The 18,071-nt window shown below is 41.9% G+C and overlaps 1 protein-coding gene across 5 annotated transcripts in view; it reads right to left on the bottom strand.

Annotated features, from left to right (window-relative positions):
• Positions 1-18,071, bottom strand: part of AFF4 (ALF transcription elongation factor 4) — a 49,292-nt gene that overhangs the window by 25,483 nt on the left and 5,738 nt on the right. For 3 of the 5 annotated variants that reach the window (XM_072348029.1, XM_072348026.1, XM_072348027.1), the window contains exons 2-5: positions 6,481-6,607; positions 3,136-3,927; positions 1,794-1,838; positions 783-869 (exon numbers count right to left, since the gene is read on the bottom strand). In XM_072348029.1, the coding sequence (XP_072204130.1) occupies positions 783-869; positions 1,794-1,838; positions 3,136-3,927; positions 6,481-6,603 (1,047 nt within the window). In that variant the 5' untranslated portion in view covers positions 6,604-6,607. Of the gene's footprint in view, positions 1-782; positions 870-1,793; positions 1,839-3,135; positions 3,928-6,480; positions 6,608-9,313; positions 9,468-18,071 lie in introns of all 5 variants that reach the window. The other 2 variants (XM_072348028.1, XM_072348030.1) reach the window with 1 other exon arrangement.

Genomic DNA, 18,071 nt, shown 5'->3' with positions numbered 1-18,071 from the left:
TTTTAGAAGGCATCCATAACTTCTGCAATATAGCACTAGGCCACAATAGCAACCCATTTCAGAGATATGTTGAGTCTTGAGAAGAATTCTATTCTCAACTTAAATCAACTGCTGATAATCAGTAGATACAGGAAGTAAAACATGATTTCATGTATTAGTCAGCTGCCTCAAACCAAAATGTACTTGCTAAAGTTGCTACCCACAACTATCTCCCCTGCACACTCATCAGCCTACAAAATACTTCAGATTACAGAGCAGCATTTCAAGGCAAACAATCACCAGTGCCAGTCTGACTGAAAGCACTGCTGCTGAGGGTGCAAAACCCAGCCCTGGGAGGACTTCAAAATTATGAGGAAAATTCATTTTAAGCAGAAAAGTACATTTAGATTTCTTAGTATTTACCACTGCTTGCCAGGTAGAGGTAAGCAATGCTTGCTTCTGCACACAATGGTGCAAAGTATTCCCCCTACAGAGAAAAAGGCTCCATGGCATTGTAAAATTTCACAATTACCTTAAAAAAAGGCTTGAATTTATGAAACAGAATTTAATACAAAAAGGAAAGCTACCTCATATGTGCCTTTGCAAACCACTTTGTGTGTGCAAACCAGAGGAAACAAAACAACATTCTTTGTAAGAACGACAATGTTGTGAAGATAAAAAGATTCAAGGTATGGAAACAAACACAGACCTATACAGAACTCAATTTAAAAGAGTTCCAAAATCCTGACCTCTAACAGGATCTACTCTTATAACAGCATTCAGTATGTGATCACAACACTGACCTTTGTCGGAAAAGGAAATTTTGATGGTTCAGTTTTGCATGGTGTATGAATAGCAGTCAGTGGAGGAGGCCAAGAATGGGTCATCTCCTGTAACCAGAACAAAAAAGAACAGCTATTCACAAAGCAAAAGCACAAAGATCACAAGTTACAATCCTGTTCTGAACAACAACTACCTCTCAGTTCTCAGTTCATTGTTCATACTTCACTAAACTTTATATTCAAATCTTCATTTCCCAAATGCATAATGTAGATTTTGCACAGAAAAAAATTCTACCCATGAGAACAGATAGTTAAGACACAGCAACAAAACAAGAAAGGCACAAATCAATGGAATTGGTTTGCCTGAACTGAAACTAAAGTCCGATTACTTCAGGCTGTGAAGAACATATGTGAGACAAAGGGTAAAAAGAAGAAACCTGGAAAAGGGAAGCACAGAAAGTTTGAAGAGAAAAGTGATAAATCAAAAGCTTGAAGTCAGAAAGAAAGTGTCTTGTGTTCACTCAGAGCATCTGCAATAACCGTGGAGTACTGAAGATCAGAGCAAGTAAGTGATGCAAATGCTCACGGGGCATCCAGTGACACCTTTGTGACAGCAGACATGAACAAGGGTCACATGAGGGATATAAAGATTTGAGAAAATATCACAGGTAGAAAAAGAAGGGTCTGCTGCTGGATAGGAAAAAAATATTATAATATAAACTGATACTGGAATATAAGGACTCTACTTTGGTGGAAGAAATGGTTAACTCTGGGTATAATAGCAGAGGGCTGGGATAGAAGAAATGCAATTCAACGTGGATATCCAGGATATGAGTATGTCCAGCACACACAGTTCTGCTTCCAGTGTTCCCCAGTCTACCTGCTTTCGAGGATTGATTGAGGAGTCCTCCTGTAATGACTTGCAGTCAAACCAATTTGAAAGGTACTAATCCACTGCATAGCACTTTCCACCTCCTTAGTAACGTTTGTGCATTCAACAAATAAGTTATGAACAAAGCCCAGAAAACTTACTTTTAGAATTTCATCCACGCAGCTCACATCACCAGATGCTGACGCCTAGAAATCAAAACTCAAGATTAATGTCTCCTATAGCAGACTTTCTTTAAAAGATCCCAGGGGTAGGAAGCAGTTAAAAATAAACTTCAGTCCTTATCATGATTCATCTAGACTCTACACAGATACAAACAGATCTTGCTAATTCTTTTCAGCAACATTAATTTTAATATCAGATAGATTCAGATTTTTACAGGATGAGTCACATCCAGTTATGAAAAGCAAATACATCAGATCTATAAAACTGCCACAATAATCTCTTACTTTTCATTTGACAGTTAAAGTGATCTTAAGCAGTCAGAGATATTAAAACCTTCTGAGAGAGGGGAAAAAAAAATCATAGCTTTCAGTCATTCCTGCTAAGACACAACTAATATCTGAACTCAGATGGATGACCATGAATATGCAGTAATGGCAAACTGCATTATCAAGTAAAACACAGATGACAGCATGAAACTAGAAACAGCAATAACGCTGAAACTGTAAATCATTTGCATCCCTAACACTACAAACAGAAAGGAAGCAAAGTTACTGCATGTTTTACTGCACTAATGTTAGCACGTGAAGTCTTCCAGAATATGGAAATAATTTATTTTTCAGTTCTCCTTACCTGTTTCCTGGATCTTATTTTGCTCTTTATTGAAATTCCAGGAACAAATGGTTGTGTTTTATTTTCTTCTTCTAGCCACAATTCAAACAGTACAAGATGCAATGACATTTTATTATTAAGGCACTCTCCTTGTATGTGAGCTACAGGCAATTTCTGTGCCCAACAGTATACTGTATTCAGCACACCTGACGAGAAGACTGAACCTTTTTCAGTTTGGTGTGCTTTGGAGTTACCTTAGTTTGCTTAGGCAAAGCTTTCTGTAAATTATTACATTCTTCAAATGAAATCCTGAGGTAGGCAGAGAGCATCTCTTGTCTAGGACAACATGGCCCCCAGAAAAGACAATACGTGCATACAGGTTGTCAAAATAGTTGTGAGTATCCTACTATTTTACTAACTTCTGACTATAATTTAAAGTACTCTAGGAATACTTGTTAGTCTTGGTTAGGTTAGCCTTTCTCACTACATCTCATCGGCTTTGCTTAACAAAAGCCACAATCTCTGTATGGAAGAAACATTTGTGCATTTCCCAGTGAAAGTACAGGCCTTCACTGTGAAAGGTTACGATACTTTACTTAACAAAATATAAAATTTACTATAAAGTAAGTTTATTGAGATTTTAAAGAAGCTGGAAAATCCCAGCCCAAAGGGATTGACATTTAAGAATCCAGTAAATAGATAACAACTTACATCGAGCGGTTGAGAAGGTATTTTCAGCTTGGTTAGATGTGCCTTGCTGCTCGGCTTCAGCTCATTCACACCGCTGCTGTGAGTCTGACTACTGTAGTGTTCAGAGGATAACTTTGGTTCCATGGATTCCTGTCCATCCATTGGCCTTACATAAGCAGTGGGTTTCTGTAACATTGAACTGGACTTGGACATGAGTGAAGGTGGAAAAGACTGGTTAGAGTGCTGTCCACTTGAAAATGAGGGTACACGTGAAGGAGAGTCCCAGTTGGCATCCGGATCCCGGGGAGATTTTGAGCGTTGATGTTCTTTGCTGTGATGATCACTTCCATGAGATCTCGAATGGTTGGAGCTTAATGAAGAAACAGCAGGTGGTTTCCCAGGGCTGGAAGAACGGGATTTGGAGTGTTCCGATCCATGCTGGCTTTTTTTGCGACTGCTGCTGCTACTGTACGAGTCACGGTCGTGCCTCTGGCCACTACTGCTAGTGTTATTGCCACTGCCACGCTGACTGCTGTGGCTGCTCTGTAAACCCGAGGACCGTTTCTGAGATTGCGAGGAAGTGCTAGGTGCTGGTCCTACAGGAGTCCATTTGCTACTCTGATGCGAACTAGTATTATGTCTCTGATCACCAAAGAAACTTTGGTTTGATTTTTCATCTGCCGTTGATGGTACAGTAGGTTTGGGTATTCCAACAAGCTTTGGTAGAGATCTATCTCCTATAAGATCATCCATTTCATCATAATTACCAAGCATGCTCTGAATGCGACTAGATAATTTGTCTTCTTTGCTGGTCTGTGAAAAACATTAAAGAAAATGCAAAACACAGCTTTAAAATTCACAATTTCATTTTCAGTTAATTGACTTGACAACTATTGCAGCTAATCTAAACTTTAAGGCTAAAATCATGGCTAACATCCAAGTCTTTTTTTGTTATTGTTCCCAGTTCCCAGGTTTTGTTCTTTAAGCAGTAATTTCACCCCCTGTGGCATGAAGAAAAGATGTACTTCAGCAGCACTTATCCTTTTCTTATGCTGATCTCTAATTACTGAAAAATCACACTGGCATTTTCCACCTTCCCCACCCTTTTCATGGGGGGAAGTTGTTGCTCCCAGTATGAACTGACTGCCCACAGTTATCCATAATAACAGAGCCATGTAAGGAACAGAGTATGTCCCACGTTCTAAAACCTTTTAGTATTATAAAAACAGCACCAGTGTACACCAACACCAGCTCAGAAAAACAGCAGATAAGCTGCCCAACTTCCTCTGCTGACAGAAACTCACCATAAGGGTCAACAGTACTACTGAGTTATTTCTCTACTTGACTGTCTGAAAATTGGAAGGTATTTATTTTCAAAGTCTGTTTCTGATCTTTATTTTTTTCATTAATCCTTATTCTCTCCTCTTCATGTTGAATTCTTAAACGTTGAAAAGCCGGCTAACTTAAAAAGTAGCAAACATCTGCCTGTCTGCTTCTAACAAAGAAGTAACTAAAAACTCTATTAAAATCTTTGATCAAGTTTAACACTAAATGCAACTTTGCCCAGTTATCATTTTCTCATTTTATTTCATATGGCCTACAAAGTACCTGTGAAGAAGATTTATCCTTCAGCCTGGGAAGACACGAAAACACCCAGGACACAGAACTCAAAGAAAAGCATTATTTAAAGCATTGTTTTTTAGGGAGGCGGGAGAAAGGAAGCAAAATAAAATGTCAACCATATCTATTTATCAAAGACTACCAAGGGCTGAATGAAAGAACTGCTATTAGCAAATAAAACGTCACTTCTATGTGTTCTTCTGCATACATGCCCCTTTAAAACTGCTCTCTTGGATTGCACATCAAATAGGGTCTCCTATACAGAGGAGATTACCACTGTCTTAGCAGAGGCTGAGAAGACACCTGTTCATAGAAAATAATGACAAAATCCCTACAGGCATAGAAGGGAAGGAAAAAGAACAAAATACTTTGAAATACCTCATACTTATTTTGACAGTTTATACTTATTTTGATAGAAAGAAAGCCAAATGAAAAGTGTTTTTACTGATGCCCAATTCATACTTATTCTCTAAAAAATGAAGCTGCTTTTAAAATCTACAGAGTCAACAGTTCTTAGTCCCATGCATTAGAAGGTAAAGGAAACAGGCAAGCAGCCACACAAGTGAAAAATACTAATTAAATGGCCTGAAGATCCCTGTATCTTAAATCCCTACAGACAAAGAGTCACAGTGACCCAATTCTCCCCAACCAACCACAGTAATGCAATTCTTTCCCTCTCTCTGTTCATCTTCTTCTCCCTCAAAAGTTCCACTTTCCCCTGAGAGGCAGATGAATTACAGCTGACTTCAAATAAATGGATAAATCACTTCACAAACTCAGTTCTGTTATTTTCTTATATTCCAACTCTTATTCTGGGCAAAGAAAGTGGATTTATTTAATCTGCAGCCAAATTCTAGGCCTCCAGCCAAGTTTCAACAGGGATTTTAAGTAGTAGTTCCATACAGCACCACTTAAGTTGACCAAGAATAGTTGAAACACTAACCAGTGCTTCAAAGAACGTATAGGTGAGCAGCATGCAAGATTTTAAGAACTGCAAACACTGTCACCTTAAAGTCTATAATGCATTGGTCAGACAAAGCTTTACTTAGCAGTAAAATAACTGAGTGGTGAGGTTAAGCTGATGTTATGTAATTTTTAATTGGTATTTATACTGGAATAACTTGTTGCCAACACAGTTATAGGGGTTCTTTCCTGAAAAACCAGTTGGGGTTTTTTGTGTTGTTTCTTTTTTGCCCTCCAAATCAGTTTTACTGTATCCCAACCAGCTTTAGTTAGCTTCATACTTGTAGGGTTTAGTTATCAGGCACAGCAAACAGAAAGGAAGACAGGAATCAAACAACTCACAACTTCCCTCCTGAGGGAGAAAAGTCTTCAGTTTCAATGCTTGATCTCCCGCAAACAAAACAGAGATAAGGGAATGGTTTTGTTTTCGAAGTGAGTTTTGAACTGTATAATAAAAACCTTAAATGGTACCACTTAATGATCACTGCAGCAGAAGCAGAATAAAGGGTTTCTTTAAAAAATAAATAATCTTGTCTCATTATCCCTTTCCTCCTTTGAAAATAGTCCCTGCTTCATAAGTATTAGCATAAATCTGCCTATGGTGCTAGTTAGTAACTAACTCTTCATCCTTAGTTTCAATACTTGCTTAAATGCTGGTTAAGGTGACAACTGGGACCTAAAAAGATTTCAGACAAAAACAGATTTGTAGCACATATTTCCATACAATTTCTGCTACAGAACAAAAAAAAACAAAACACATTTGTACAAATGGCATAAACTCACAACTTTGTATGGTTCAGCAAAGAGAGGAGAGTTGGGTGGAAAGGCTTCTTCACCCTGCTGGATTTCTTGATTTCGCCTTTCCCTTTCTTTCATACGCAGCACATTTCGGTCTTCACGGTTCATGTTGCTGAAAAAAAACAACCAACAATTCCCTGGTCACAGAAGGAAAGAGGAGGATGGAAGCACACCCTGTTCTGCTACGAGATCCCAGGTAAGAACCCCCTGCTGACTGCAGCTCCTCAAAACTGAAAAGAAGTTTGTCCAGCTTAAAACATTTCACACTTGGAGCAGCTATAACCTACAATCTGTTCCTGACAGGGACAGTTTATGCAGTTAAATAAATAAATCACAGAGTCCTCAGGCAAACAACTGGAAGTTGGAGCCTTCAGCTCTGTTGGCACTGCGATGCAGCGGCCAGAAGTTGTCCAGGCTCCAGGAAATCCAGAAGGATCAGCCCCTCTGGTAGCCCAACAGGCTGCACGCATCACTTTACAGTGTTCTCTCACTGCAAAAATGCAGATTAAAAGAATAGAAATCTCTGTATTACAAATCTTCCTTGGAAGCCTGGTGTTGCTGCTTGCGTTAATAGCAATGTGTCAAATCACAGCAATGCAAAATCCACAAACAAGTCAGCAATGATTTCCTTTAAGGTTCATAAAGCACCAGGACTTACAGGAGTAAACAAAATAAGGTATAAATAAGGTCTCTAACTCATTTTTGTATGTGCCATGCCGTACTTTGCCTTAAGAGATTTATAAAAGTGCCTTTTTGATCTACAAAATGATGGTAGATGCATCCAGAACATAAATACTGTTCCAATGTAAGTGTAAAATGAAAAAGGTGCCTGCTCAGAAAATCATTATTTCATGCTTTCAGACAGCTGCCTGATTATTAAAAATACAGCATCATAAGCTGGAGGGTTGGAGCTCCATGATCCTTGAGGTCCCTTCCAACACAGGTCATTCTGTGATAAGCCTGTCACAGAGCTCATCTGAAAGCTCTACAAAACCAGCTCTCCATTCTAGGCGGAACTTCCACCTACCACTCAGCTTTTAAAAAACCATTATTTGTGCTTTTCACCTTGAAATCATTTGAGCTTTCACTGCAATTTCTTACTCACTTGGTTTCATTTTTTTTTTCTACTGCTCTGCCCCCAGGGACATCAAAACCAGAAGAAATCCCCGGTGTAAGTTTAAATGTGTGATGCTTTAGGGTGCGAGTTTGTTTCATTTCCCTGAAATACCTGCACTGTAAGCAAGCTAAAAGCATCAGCATAATCCAACGTGACACTGACATCAAACCTAGGAATATGCTAACTTTTAACATACGTATGAAAATCACTTCTTCTCTAATTGTGCTAAAATCAGCTGAACTCGTGCAAGTGAATGCAAGTCTGACAGCGGAGGGAAGGCCCTGCACACTGCAATGCAGCCAGACTACCAAAATAGTTTTCACAGTAATGGCAGAATGTAAACCTGCTTTGAAAGTTGGAGGTATAAACAGCTTTTCCTTTTTTCCTCCTTCAGATTTCTTGTATATCCAAGACTTAAGCAGAAACAAATGTCAGATTTAATCATAGATAGTGACCTGTTAAAGCCAACCCTTAGGATCTATGACGTTTAACTACAGAAGGCAAAATGTTCGGCAGGGAACAGAGTATCTATACCCACCCTCGGGTAGTTCATTCAATAAAAGCACTAAGATAGTGAATCATACGCAGCTATCCCTTTAGAAGAAAATAATTACACTTTACAAGTAGAGAGTTACATTTTAACACGAGGATCTTCACTAGCTCTTTCAGTGGCAAGCATCACCTTTCAAAACTGTATCAACATCTGTTGCAACTCTTTAGCTGACACTCAGCATTTGTAACAGTGTCACACAACCGGAACACTGAAGCAGGAACTCGCCCAGTTCAGAGCTGGAGCAAAACCAGAACTAATCTGACTCTGCAAAATGAGTTATCCCAAATACTCATCAGCAGAGTGCTGCTCTTAGCACTCATGCCCAGCCTTCTGTAGCACACAGCAAGTGAAAAGCATCTTCATGAGCTGTCACTTGGGCTGTATGGGCACTGGGGGTATGTTTACTTTTTATTTTGTTATGGAGGAAGGGAGGAGAATCAGTGATTTGAATGGGATCCAAATTAGACTTCTTGATCTACTCTTCCAGATCTCTACACAGAGATATTTTAAGCACCTACGATGTGTACTGAGCTATTAAAACCAAACCAGTAGAGAATATGTAAATAACTGAATTCAGCTCATGTTGATTGGGCTCTAACGCTGCATCTGGGACAATTTTTGGACACATTTATTTCTTGGTTGGGCTGGATGATCTCGTAGGTCTTTTCCAACCCTGTGATTCTATGATTCTCTTACACAGCCATGAAACAGCAGATAACTCTGCCTTTGTTCAGGAAAAATAAGCAGTAGTGGGACACTGAAAAACAAACAACTACAGCCTGCCTAGTAAACCAATACTGCTAGCAATTAACTTCAGCCTAAATGAATTGCAAAAGTTACTCTTCAGAACACATGTAATTATGTCCACCTTTTGCAGTCTGCTATCCAAAAATACATTGTTGTCACTGAGGAACAGTGAGGCCCTGGCAGTGCTGCCCAGGGCTGGCTGGCTGGGTCCAGGGCAGCCTGAGCTGGGGGGTGGCCAGCCTGCACCCACCTCTGGGGCTCAGGCTTCTCCTGGAGGGGGATAACAGCTGCCAAACCCCCACCTCCCCAACCCACCCCCAGCAATGGGATCGCAGTTCTCTGCTCCTCCCTCCCTGCATGCCAGGCCTGGAAGCAGAAAACAAGAACTTGTTGGTTTGTACCTGCTGCTATAAACAGGATCCTGCTATAATTTCCCTTTCCCTCTTCCTGGGAGGCCTGAGCGAATGTGAGAACTCCTAGCAGGATCAGAGCCAGGCTAAAGGAGGCAAAACTAACGCCCCGCTGCAAGGACCAAAATCACCTTAATTTCCACATCTGGAGAAAGAAAAGTGCAAAAATTAAAAGAAATTAGAGAACAGGCCTAAAGCACAGCACAGTATTTCCATATTCAGTGTCTAGCTCCACATGCTTTACTCATTATTTCTGCACACAGGTAGCCATGCTGCACCCTGCACAGTGCACTCAAGAATGTGATCTCAGCATGGAACTGAATGCATCCAAATTCTGTGCCTCTCTTCTCCAGCTCAATTTGAAGAGCTGAAAGAGATCGAGCACTTCAAGCAGGAAATTCACAGAAACATTTGATACCAAACACATTTATGTTTATTCTTTACACACCGTTAACTGCTGATCTAAATGGACTGAGCAGAGTGTAATTCACATCGCCTATACTAGAAATGTCATCTTCATTTCTTATAAAGGCATTTTGGTGCTGCTGCTCACCACAGCCCACGAAGGCCGTGGCCTTGGCAATGGCTTACTCAAGCAATTGCAACCTTAGGTGTTCCAAGCAGCATTATGGAACTTCTGCTCTGCCCTGCCCACCACTCCAGCTCCAGGGTGTCAGGACCAAGCCCATGTATGGGAATTTTGGATCATGTTCCCAGTTCAGGAAAAAAAAACGAAAAAGCCACCCACGCATCCCTGGAGTTTTACCAGCAGTGCTGTTACAGAGCAGAGCGCTCGGCCAAGCGCTGGGTAAGGTGTAGGACTAGCAGCCTGCCCTCTCATCCCCCCGAACCGCCTCAGGCATCAAAGAGCTGTCCTTGCACAAGTTCATCTGCAACGCCCCAACAGCAGCATCTCCCCATCCTCCTGCACTGCGCGTGGCAGCCACTGCAGGGCAGTGCCTGCTGGGAGCCCTCCCTGCACACCACACAACAACAGTCCCAAACCCACAGCTCTCCAGTGCAGCTCTGGTGGGCCTTCAAAGCATGTTTACAGCACCAAGACCTCCTTTGAGACATCCTCATTCATATCATTTCTTTCCCCCTGTCTGAATTGACCACAATAGAAATCAAACAGCTCACGTATCCCATAGCGGCCAATGGGCTGTGCCGAACACCAATTCTGTTTGACAACATCTGCCCATTAACGATAAAGTGTTCAGAGAGAACAGGGAACAAACAGACGACGTGCAGCACTTCTACAGGACACAGCCAGAGACACGACGTGCACACAGCTCCCAACACGGCTCTTCAAAGAAACAGAGATGGAAATCCTGTTTATAACAAGGAATGCTGTGTTTTCACAAAGCATTTTAAAAATGCCAGAAACTGCATCAGTGCCGCTCCCCCCAAGAGATACCTGCTGCTTATTTCATGTATTTCTGTGCTTGTATGACAGTTAATATCTCAGGATTTGTCCATTCTCCCAACTCCCGCACCCCCTACAGCACTGTTATTGAGCCAGCCATCACACAAGCAATCCCACACAAACAATGCTACTCTGTCAGTTCAGTATGAAGGTATTGAAATAGGAGCAGTAAGAAAGGAAGAAGTTTAATAAGGCAAACAATAAACAAAAAGAACAACATTGCTCCACAACAACAGCAAACACAGAAACACTGACACGCAGAACAGTGAAACACTCAGAAGCTGTCACTAACACTGTAATACTTACCAAATAAAAGTGAACAGCCTTAACTTACAGCTTTCTACACTACAGTCATGAGAAAGAGAACTGCTGAGAAAATCCACAAACCATTTTGTACAGAAGTGCTCCAGCCCTGCACAGAGCAGCACAAACTCCAGGTGAAGTTTAAGGATAACCACAATCTCACAAATACAGAAGCACCACAACCACCCAAGCAGCCTTCACAGAGTTTTGTAACACTAAAACAAGAAGTGACAGAGACTTTAAGTGATATTCATGTGTTAAGAAGCAGTAAGAAAGGAAAAAAAAGCTTTGAAAGGAATGAAGGGTTCCATTTTACTTCTCTCCCTTCCACCTTTCAACACAATGGCTGAAGTTTTCCATCAGCTCTAGTTAATACAGCACTGGTATTCTGCCGCAAGGGAGGGGTATTTAGTTTGGGATGGCTCCAACTGCAAATGTTATCTGCTCTACAAGAGGAAAGGTTGGCTAAACCCGAAGTGCTCTGAAGTTAGAGCTCAGCATCTATGCGTTTGTGATAGGCACACACAGTGAGGGCACCAATGTGCCTGAACCATAACCTCGTTTGGGTATTTTGATGAGAATGAAGATTGCCTTGTTTGTTTTTAAAACATAACCCCGTTTCTAACAGAGATATCCCTTCTTCCAAAGTTTTGTCAGCAGGTCTGTGTAACTGATAAAAAAAACATACAAATACAACTGTAGTAGTAATACAATACAAATACCAACCAGACTTTCACCATTTAGATAAATTCAAATGTTTCTAACGTTTAACTATCCCATACCCTACAACAGTGAGATGGCAAAGTACTGTCAGAGCTGTACCTGCACCTTTGTACATATAGTCAGGGTGGCAGCTTTAAAAAAAAAAAAAAAAAAAAAAAGAGAAAGGAAAAAGTTGCCTTAGGTGAGGTTAATGTTTGATGAGAACTACCAGGGAGGGAAGAGCAGTTTGCTACAGGGCGCTGCTCCTTCCTGATCAGCTCTGAAAGTGCAGAAATCCCCAAGAAAGCACTATATGCCTGGGCTTGCCACTGCTTCTCAGACAGAGAACACAAATCCTTCACCACTCTTAGCTGAGGAAAAACTCTGTACTTCAATAAGAGCAGCTCATTAATTCCAGTGTCCCAGCCAAGTGAAGATGCAGGTAATTACATCCTGCTCCTTTAGTTCTGGCTGCCAGATTCCTCCCTCCAGTCCATAATGTTGTACTGGATTACCCAAGTATCAAATAGCTAGCATGTTCTATTAGAGAAAGTACCACCCTTCAGCAATGGATAAAAGAACTATCATGATGATTTAACTCAGCACTGACTATTAAAAAAAAAAAGGACTTGGGATCCTTCATGAACTGAAAAGGCTCTGTAAGCACAACATATTTTATTAGACAAGCTCAGGTGAGAGACGGATGTATTATCCATCACACCCAAGATCCAGCACATAGATGCTAAGATAATATTTAGATTAAGGTAAGCACCCTGTAAGCAAATTTTAGAACCTAAATAAAATAAGAAAATTCTAATTTCAGCAGCAAAGCTGATTTAAAATGAAGTTTTAAGTCATTCTCTGAAACACACTATTGAAATAGCCTAAAAATGCTGAATTTACTGAAGGGCTAAGAGAACCCAAACCACTCCTTCTTTACAACAACTCCATATTCTGTGCAACAATATTACTGGGCAGCAAGAACATCAGAATCCACTACCACTCCTTCCCCTAGATTAACCTCACACAGGCGTCAGGGTTATTTTGTGTCACTGTCGAGGAGGAGATCTAAGAACAAAGCAGTGATTGCAGCTCATTCTCAGCTCAGCAAGGCACCCACCAAGGGACTGCACATCACCAGCCAGACTCCTGCACAAGGCTGGCAGCCAGCGTCCAAAGCAGTGCTAGAAAGAAACGTGCCCTATCTCCTATTGGGAGAGGGGGGAGAAAAAAAAAAAAAGCAGATCTGAAGCGATCAGTTTTGCTTGGCTTTCTTTTTTCTATTCCTTTTATGGACAGGATGAGGCAGCAGCTGCCTGGCTCTCCCAGCTTTCTTTTCTTCCCAGACAGTAGAGATGCTCACAGGCCACCAGCGTCAGTCGCTCCTTTTTGTCCTGTTACTACTGAAAAGGGTACAGAAAGAGGGAAATCCAACAACCGACAGCACAATGCCCTGCTCCCCCCTTCTCTTCCGGGGAATGCAAACAGCAGAGGAAGGGGTCATTCAGACACCAAGCGACCACACGCACGGAGGGCGCAGACCCCGGGGAGGAAAAGCTCAGCAAGAGGGATGTTACTCCTGAAGGCAAAGATTGAAAACTGCAATACTACAAAGCCATCATCTACCAAAAATACCAAGTTCTGCATTTACCACAACTCCAAGCCAGCGTTCCTAGGCAGATAGGAAAAGCCAGACTCAATAAACTCTTGCAAGCCGAGCAAAGTTCATTTCTACTGTAAAACGAAGCAGAATTTTAACTTCAATCTCTCTTGTAGTTTCATTTGTTTGTTTTGTCTTGCTATAACAAAACCACATTCAGGGATAAAACACTTTCTCAACCAAGCCAATGAAATCCAGTTCTGATGTCTTACGTTCAGAAGATAACAGGAAAGCAAGCACTGTGGTGAGGATCCACTGCAGCAGGATTTTGCCTTCTGCTGAGAACACAATTTTGTTTCTCACACAAGACTCAATTCAGCATACTTGCACCCCATTTGATCTTCCATTCAAACAACGTTCTTCTTATCTTTGCAGTGCTCATTCACAAGCAGATTTTACCTCTGCACGATGCAAAGATGGAGCACCGTGAACACAAAACTTCTACGTGCAATTTCTTCATGTCCACACAGGCCAACCAAGCGCATTATAATAGTTTCCCAACAATATTCTACGGTTTAATTGGACAGAAACTTAATAACAGAATTCCTGTGCCTACTTGCTCTTCTGTTTAAACTTTGAAACAATGAGAATTGGTGTTCAAATTTTATTAAGCAATACCTATTCAGAAATCCAGCATTAATCTGGTTATTAAGAGTTCTGACTTCCTCACATTAATTTACTGTCTTATAAGGTCTCATTACATTTGAGTATTATGAACTCTACAACATAAGGATTAAGAAAGGATCTTAGCAGAAATCCTCTGATAAATATGTTCTGTTTAAGATTTGAAGCAGTACAGAACGTTTGAACAAAATGCCACCCAAACAAAGAGAGTGTTAGGGCAGAAGGGGAGCATCACGTTCATTACAAGGTTCACCTCCTCCTTCTGTTTAACAGAACTACAGAAGCGGCAGGAGTGAAAACATTATCACATACATTACACAGGTTTAACTGCCATTTCCTCCAGTCCTACTGAAAGATCATCTGTCTGTGCTTTTTCGCAAGACATTTATCTTCCTATCATAACCAAGACTCGAGAATTCTGCTGCAGAACACACTAAAACAAACACAGTTTTGAGATGATAAATTCGGCCACTGCATTAAGCACCGAGGCCCTGTGTAACTGTTCCCAGCTGTATGCCCTGCTCCACACACTGCACAAATACTGAGAGCATCTCTGCCCCTGCTCAGGGCTCCTTCAAGCACAGCTCACTTTCTAAACACCACTTTTATTTGATACATCTTCACAGCATAAGCATCCGTAACGAAATCCTTGGGGCTATTAACCCACCCTGTGCCTAACCTTACTGAGGACTTTGCACAAAAAGTGGATTTTTCACTTATGACGCCATCTTTAGGATTCACAAGTGGCTCAGGAAGCAGCTCACAAGCAGTAACTGAGCCGTGCAAGGCAGTTAATGAGAGCACGTCTCTCCTGTAGAGCTGCCCATGCCGTGGGGCAGCCGCCCTCCCACCCCACGCCCCCAGGTCCACTTTGCCATCCTGCCCACCGCTGGCACTGCGTTCCCTTCAATGCGTTTCCAGGTTTTATTTCATACTTCTTTCAAAGTTCTTTTTACACAGGGCCCTATTGCAGCAGCCATGCTGTGCAGTGTTACCATATCCAGGCGGTGTTGATGAAGCCCAACGCAGGTCCCGCTCCTGTGCAGTCGGTGGCTGCAGGCCCCTGCCCCTGAGGGGCTTCTTCAGAGGGTAACAGCTGTCACAAGGTGTCTTCCACAGAAGATACGTACAGTCTTTGTCTACTGAGATGCAAACTTGACTCCTTTGTGTGATAAAGCAGCACAGGCATTGTGTATGCTGCTTCAGGGCTGCCACTCTTAACGTATTTCTAATTAGAGTTGAACAGCCCAACAAACAAAACTGCAGAACGTAGAATCCTAACGACATGCATAAATTAAAATCAGTGAGACCCAATGAATCTTGCCACGAGAGAGAACGTTAACACTTCTTCTAGTATGAAATTAAGGAAAAAGACAAGCGGCCTTGCAAAACTCCTGCCAGAACTCAGCGGAATTTCGAAACCCTTAAAGCAACAGGCCGGGTTAGGCCAGAGCCCTGCAGCTGTGTCAGTGTGTTACAAGGCAAAAACCCATCCACAGAGCCTCAGCTAACAGTACAACTGCTCCCAGGTGTGACAGGAATCACACAGCATGCTGCACCCTCTGCAGCCCCACAGCCATGGAGGGCAGAGGGGAGGCAAAGCAGCTCAGCCCAGCAGCTCGGCCTTCCTCCCCTGTCTGGCACAGGAGGCACATTCTTTACTGGTTTTGTCAATTAACTGGATCTATCATCCATTCAAAATCAGCACGGTAAGAGCAAAGAACAATTTTTGAATGTATGACTCACTGTTTTCTTACACATCATCATTTTAAAAGTACTGAGGTGCACACTGGGTTAAAACAGATTGTGTGTTCTGTGTTTGTACTTAGCAAGAAATCACCCCATTACACCAACCAATGAGATTCAAACATTGTAGTTCTCTTAAACAGAAACCAAGATGAAAACGCACTTTTTTTGTCCACCTTTAGCTTTTCTGTTTGACAGTAAACCATCCCCAGCAGCACCCTACTGCTATTCTAAAGGAACGTGTGCTGCTGGGTGCCCACAGCCCTCCGCTCTGACCCAGCACAATGTGGTGTGCCCAGGGCAGCACCAACAGCACCTGGGCTGATCAGCTGCAGGAAATGACACCAGGGAACATCGGTACATGTCACCTCGTACGTGTCACCTCGGTGCAGCTCCTGCTTCATGTGGCCATAACAGAACGTGAGGCTTTTTTCTTACAATCACAAAAACAATTAGAGGAACCAGAAAGGAGAGATAAAGGAACCAAGAAAAGTCTTTCTCTAGGAGCTTATTAGCAATTAACAAACTTAAGATGAATCCTGCTTGAACTCCCAGCAAAAAGCATTTCTGCTAATTACTGGCTAAGAATGCATCACAGCACAAACTCCTCACTTGTATTTCTTCCTCATTAAATATAATTGGTACAGATATTTCAGCAGAGGTAATCCAGGAAGAAACCTTTCACTCCACCTTCTGCAAGCTACCTACAACTATCACTTGCACCAGTGGGGATTACCATGTTCACTATGCCAACCCGTCTGCATCGTAAGAACAAACTGAAATGCAACCATTCCAAAACTTCACCAGGCGCTTGGAAGCAATACTGAACAGGAGCAGCAGCCCCATGACCTCACACCTGCAGCCAACACAGACCAGAGCAGCGATGCACCATCCCACCACCAGCACATCAACCACCTCTGTGCTGGAAGGCTCAGTGTCAGTCTCAAAAAAGCAGCAGAGAACAAAACAAACCAGCTAACATCAGCAGGCACCCACACACCCAAATACGCAAACAAAACCTGCTCCAAACAAACAAATCTATCAGTAAGCTCTCTGCCATACGGGACCACCCAGCACATCAAAAAGAGATGTAAGATAGTACAAATATCGTGCTCATTGTATCTCATCTTGTCCAATCTTCATGCCTGAAGGCCCCTCCAAAGTCAGGCAAGTAAAATAACTGTATCTGTATGAAATCAAGCATTTTCCATTAAAACAGCTTCCACCAAAGCCACTGTTTTCCACTTAGGCCAAAGCAGTCCCACCTGCTACACAAACTTTGCCAATCTTTCCTCCTTTCAGACTCCTTGAACGCATCTTTACTCATTTCTTCCAAAATTTTCAACTTAAAGGCTCACTTTTTCACATTTGGACTTCCACCAAGCAATTCTTAATTATCTTTGAATAAGGAAATGTTTAGGCTACTAGCAATGGAAAACTGATAATGACATCTTCAGATTTTGTCAGAAAACTATGGTTTATATTCCTCTGCCCACAGAGACATAACATTACACCAAAGCATTTTGATGTGGCTTCTCTGGATTTCATTCTACCCTCCCATACAGGAAAAATATTCTATTAGTTGCTCTGCAGCCAAACTATACAAAGAGAATTGTGGACTCTTATCTCCTCATCCAACTTGCTTTAATGATTTGTGCACATCAAAGTCTGATTAAAACCAGTTAAGCACTTCCATCAACAAAACCTCTTTAACGTCTTCAGGAAATTAAATTAAATGCAGAAACAAGGAGATATATGTGAATATATAAAAGCGCACAGCTTTTACCAGCTACTGAGCTTTTATGACATTTGAATAGCTAGTGACATACGTGGAAGCATACATCAGCATTCTGAAGCATAATTTATATAGAAGCATTTAATATTTACACTGGTCATTTGCAGCAGTCATTTCAAACAGGCCACCTGCAGCAGGACCTCAGTAAGGCAAGGAAAAGGGCACTCTGCATCTGACAGCTCCATGCAGCCCTACAGCAACAGAGCAGCACCCACTATAAATGTCAGCTGCAGTAAATAACGCTGTCAGAGCTCGTCTCCAGATTTCTGCTGCTGGAGGACCAGTTATGCTCACATTGCCTTACATGGCTTCAGGGTGGCTGTGCGCTTATCTGGGAGCCTGTGCCTGCCTGCGGTTTGGGGCCTGCCACCCCAGGGATGCATGCTGGAAGAGCAGCAGAACAGCTCCTCTGTTCTCATATCCATGGTCTCTGTGCCTGAAACACCCTTCTATTATTCACACTACGGTTCTGTCACAGTTCGGCTCTTGAAAA

This window comes from Excalfactoria chinensis, chromosome 13 (assembly GCF_039878825.1).
Source record: "Excalfactoria chinensis isolate bCotChi1 chromosome 13, bCotChi1.hap2, whole genome shotgun sequence".
Lineage (NCBI taxonomy): Eukaryota > Metazoa > Chordata > Aves > Galliformes > Phasianidae > Excalfactoria > Excalfactoria chinensis.
Note: the sequence above shows the minus strand (reverse complement) of the source record. Positions and strands in the feature narration are given on the sequence as shown.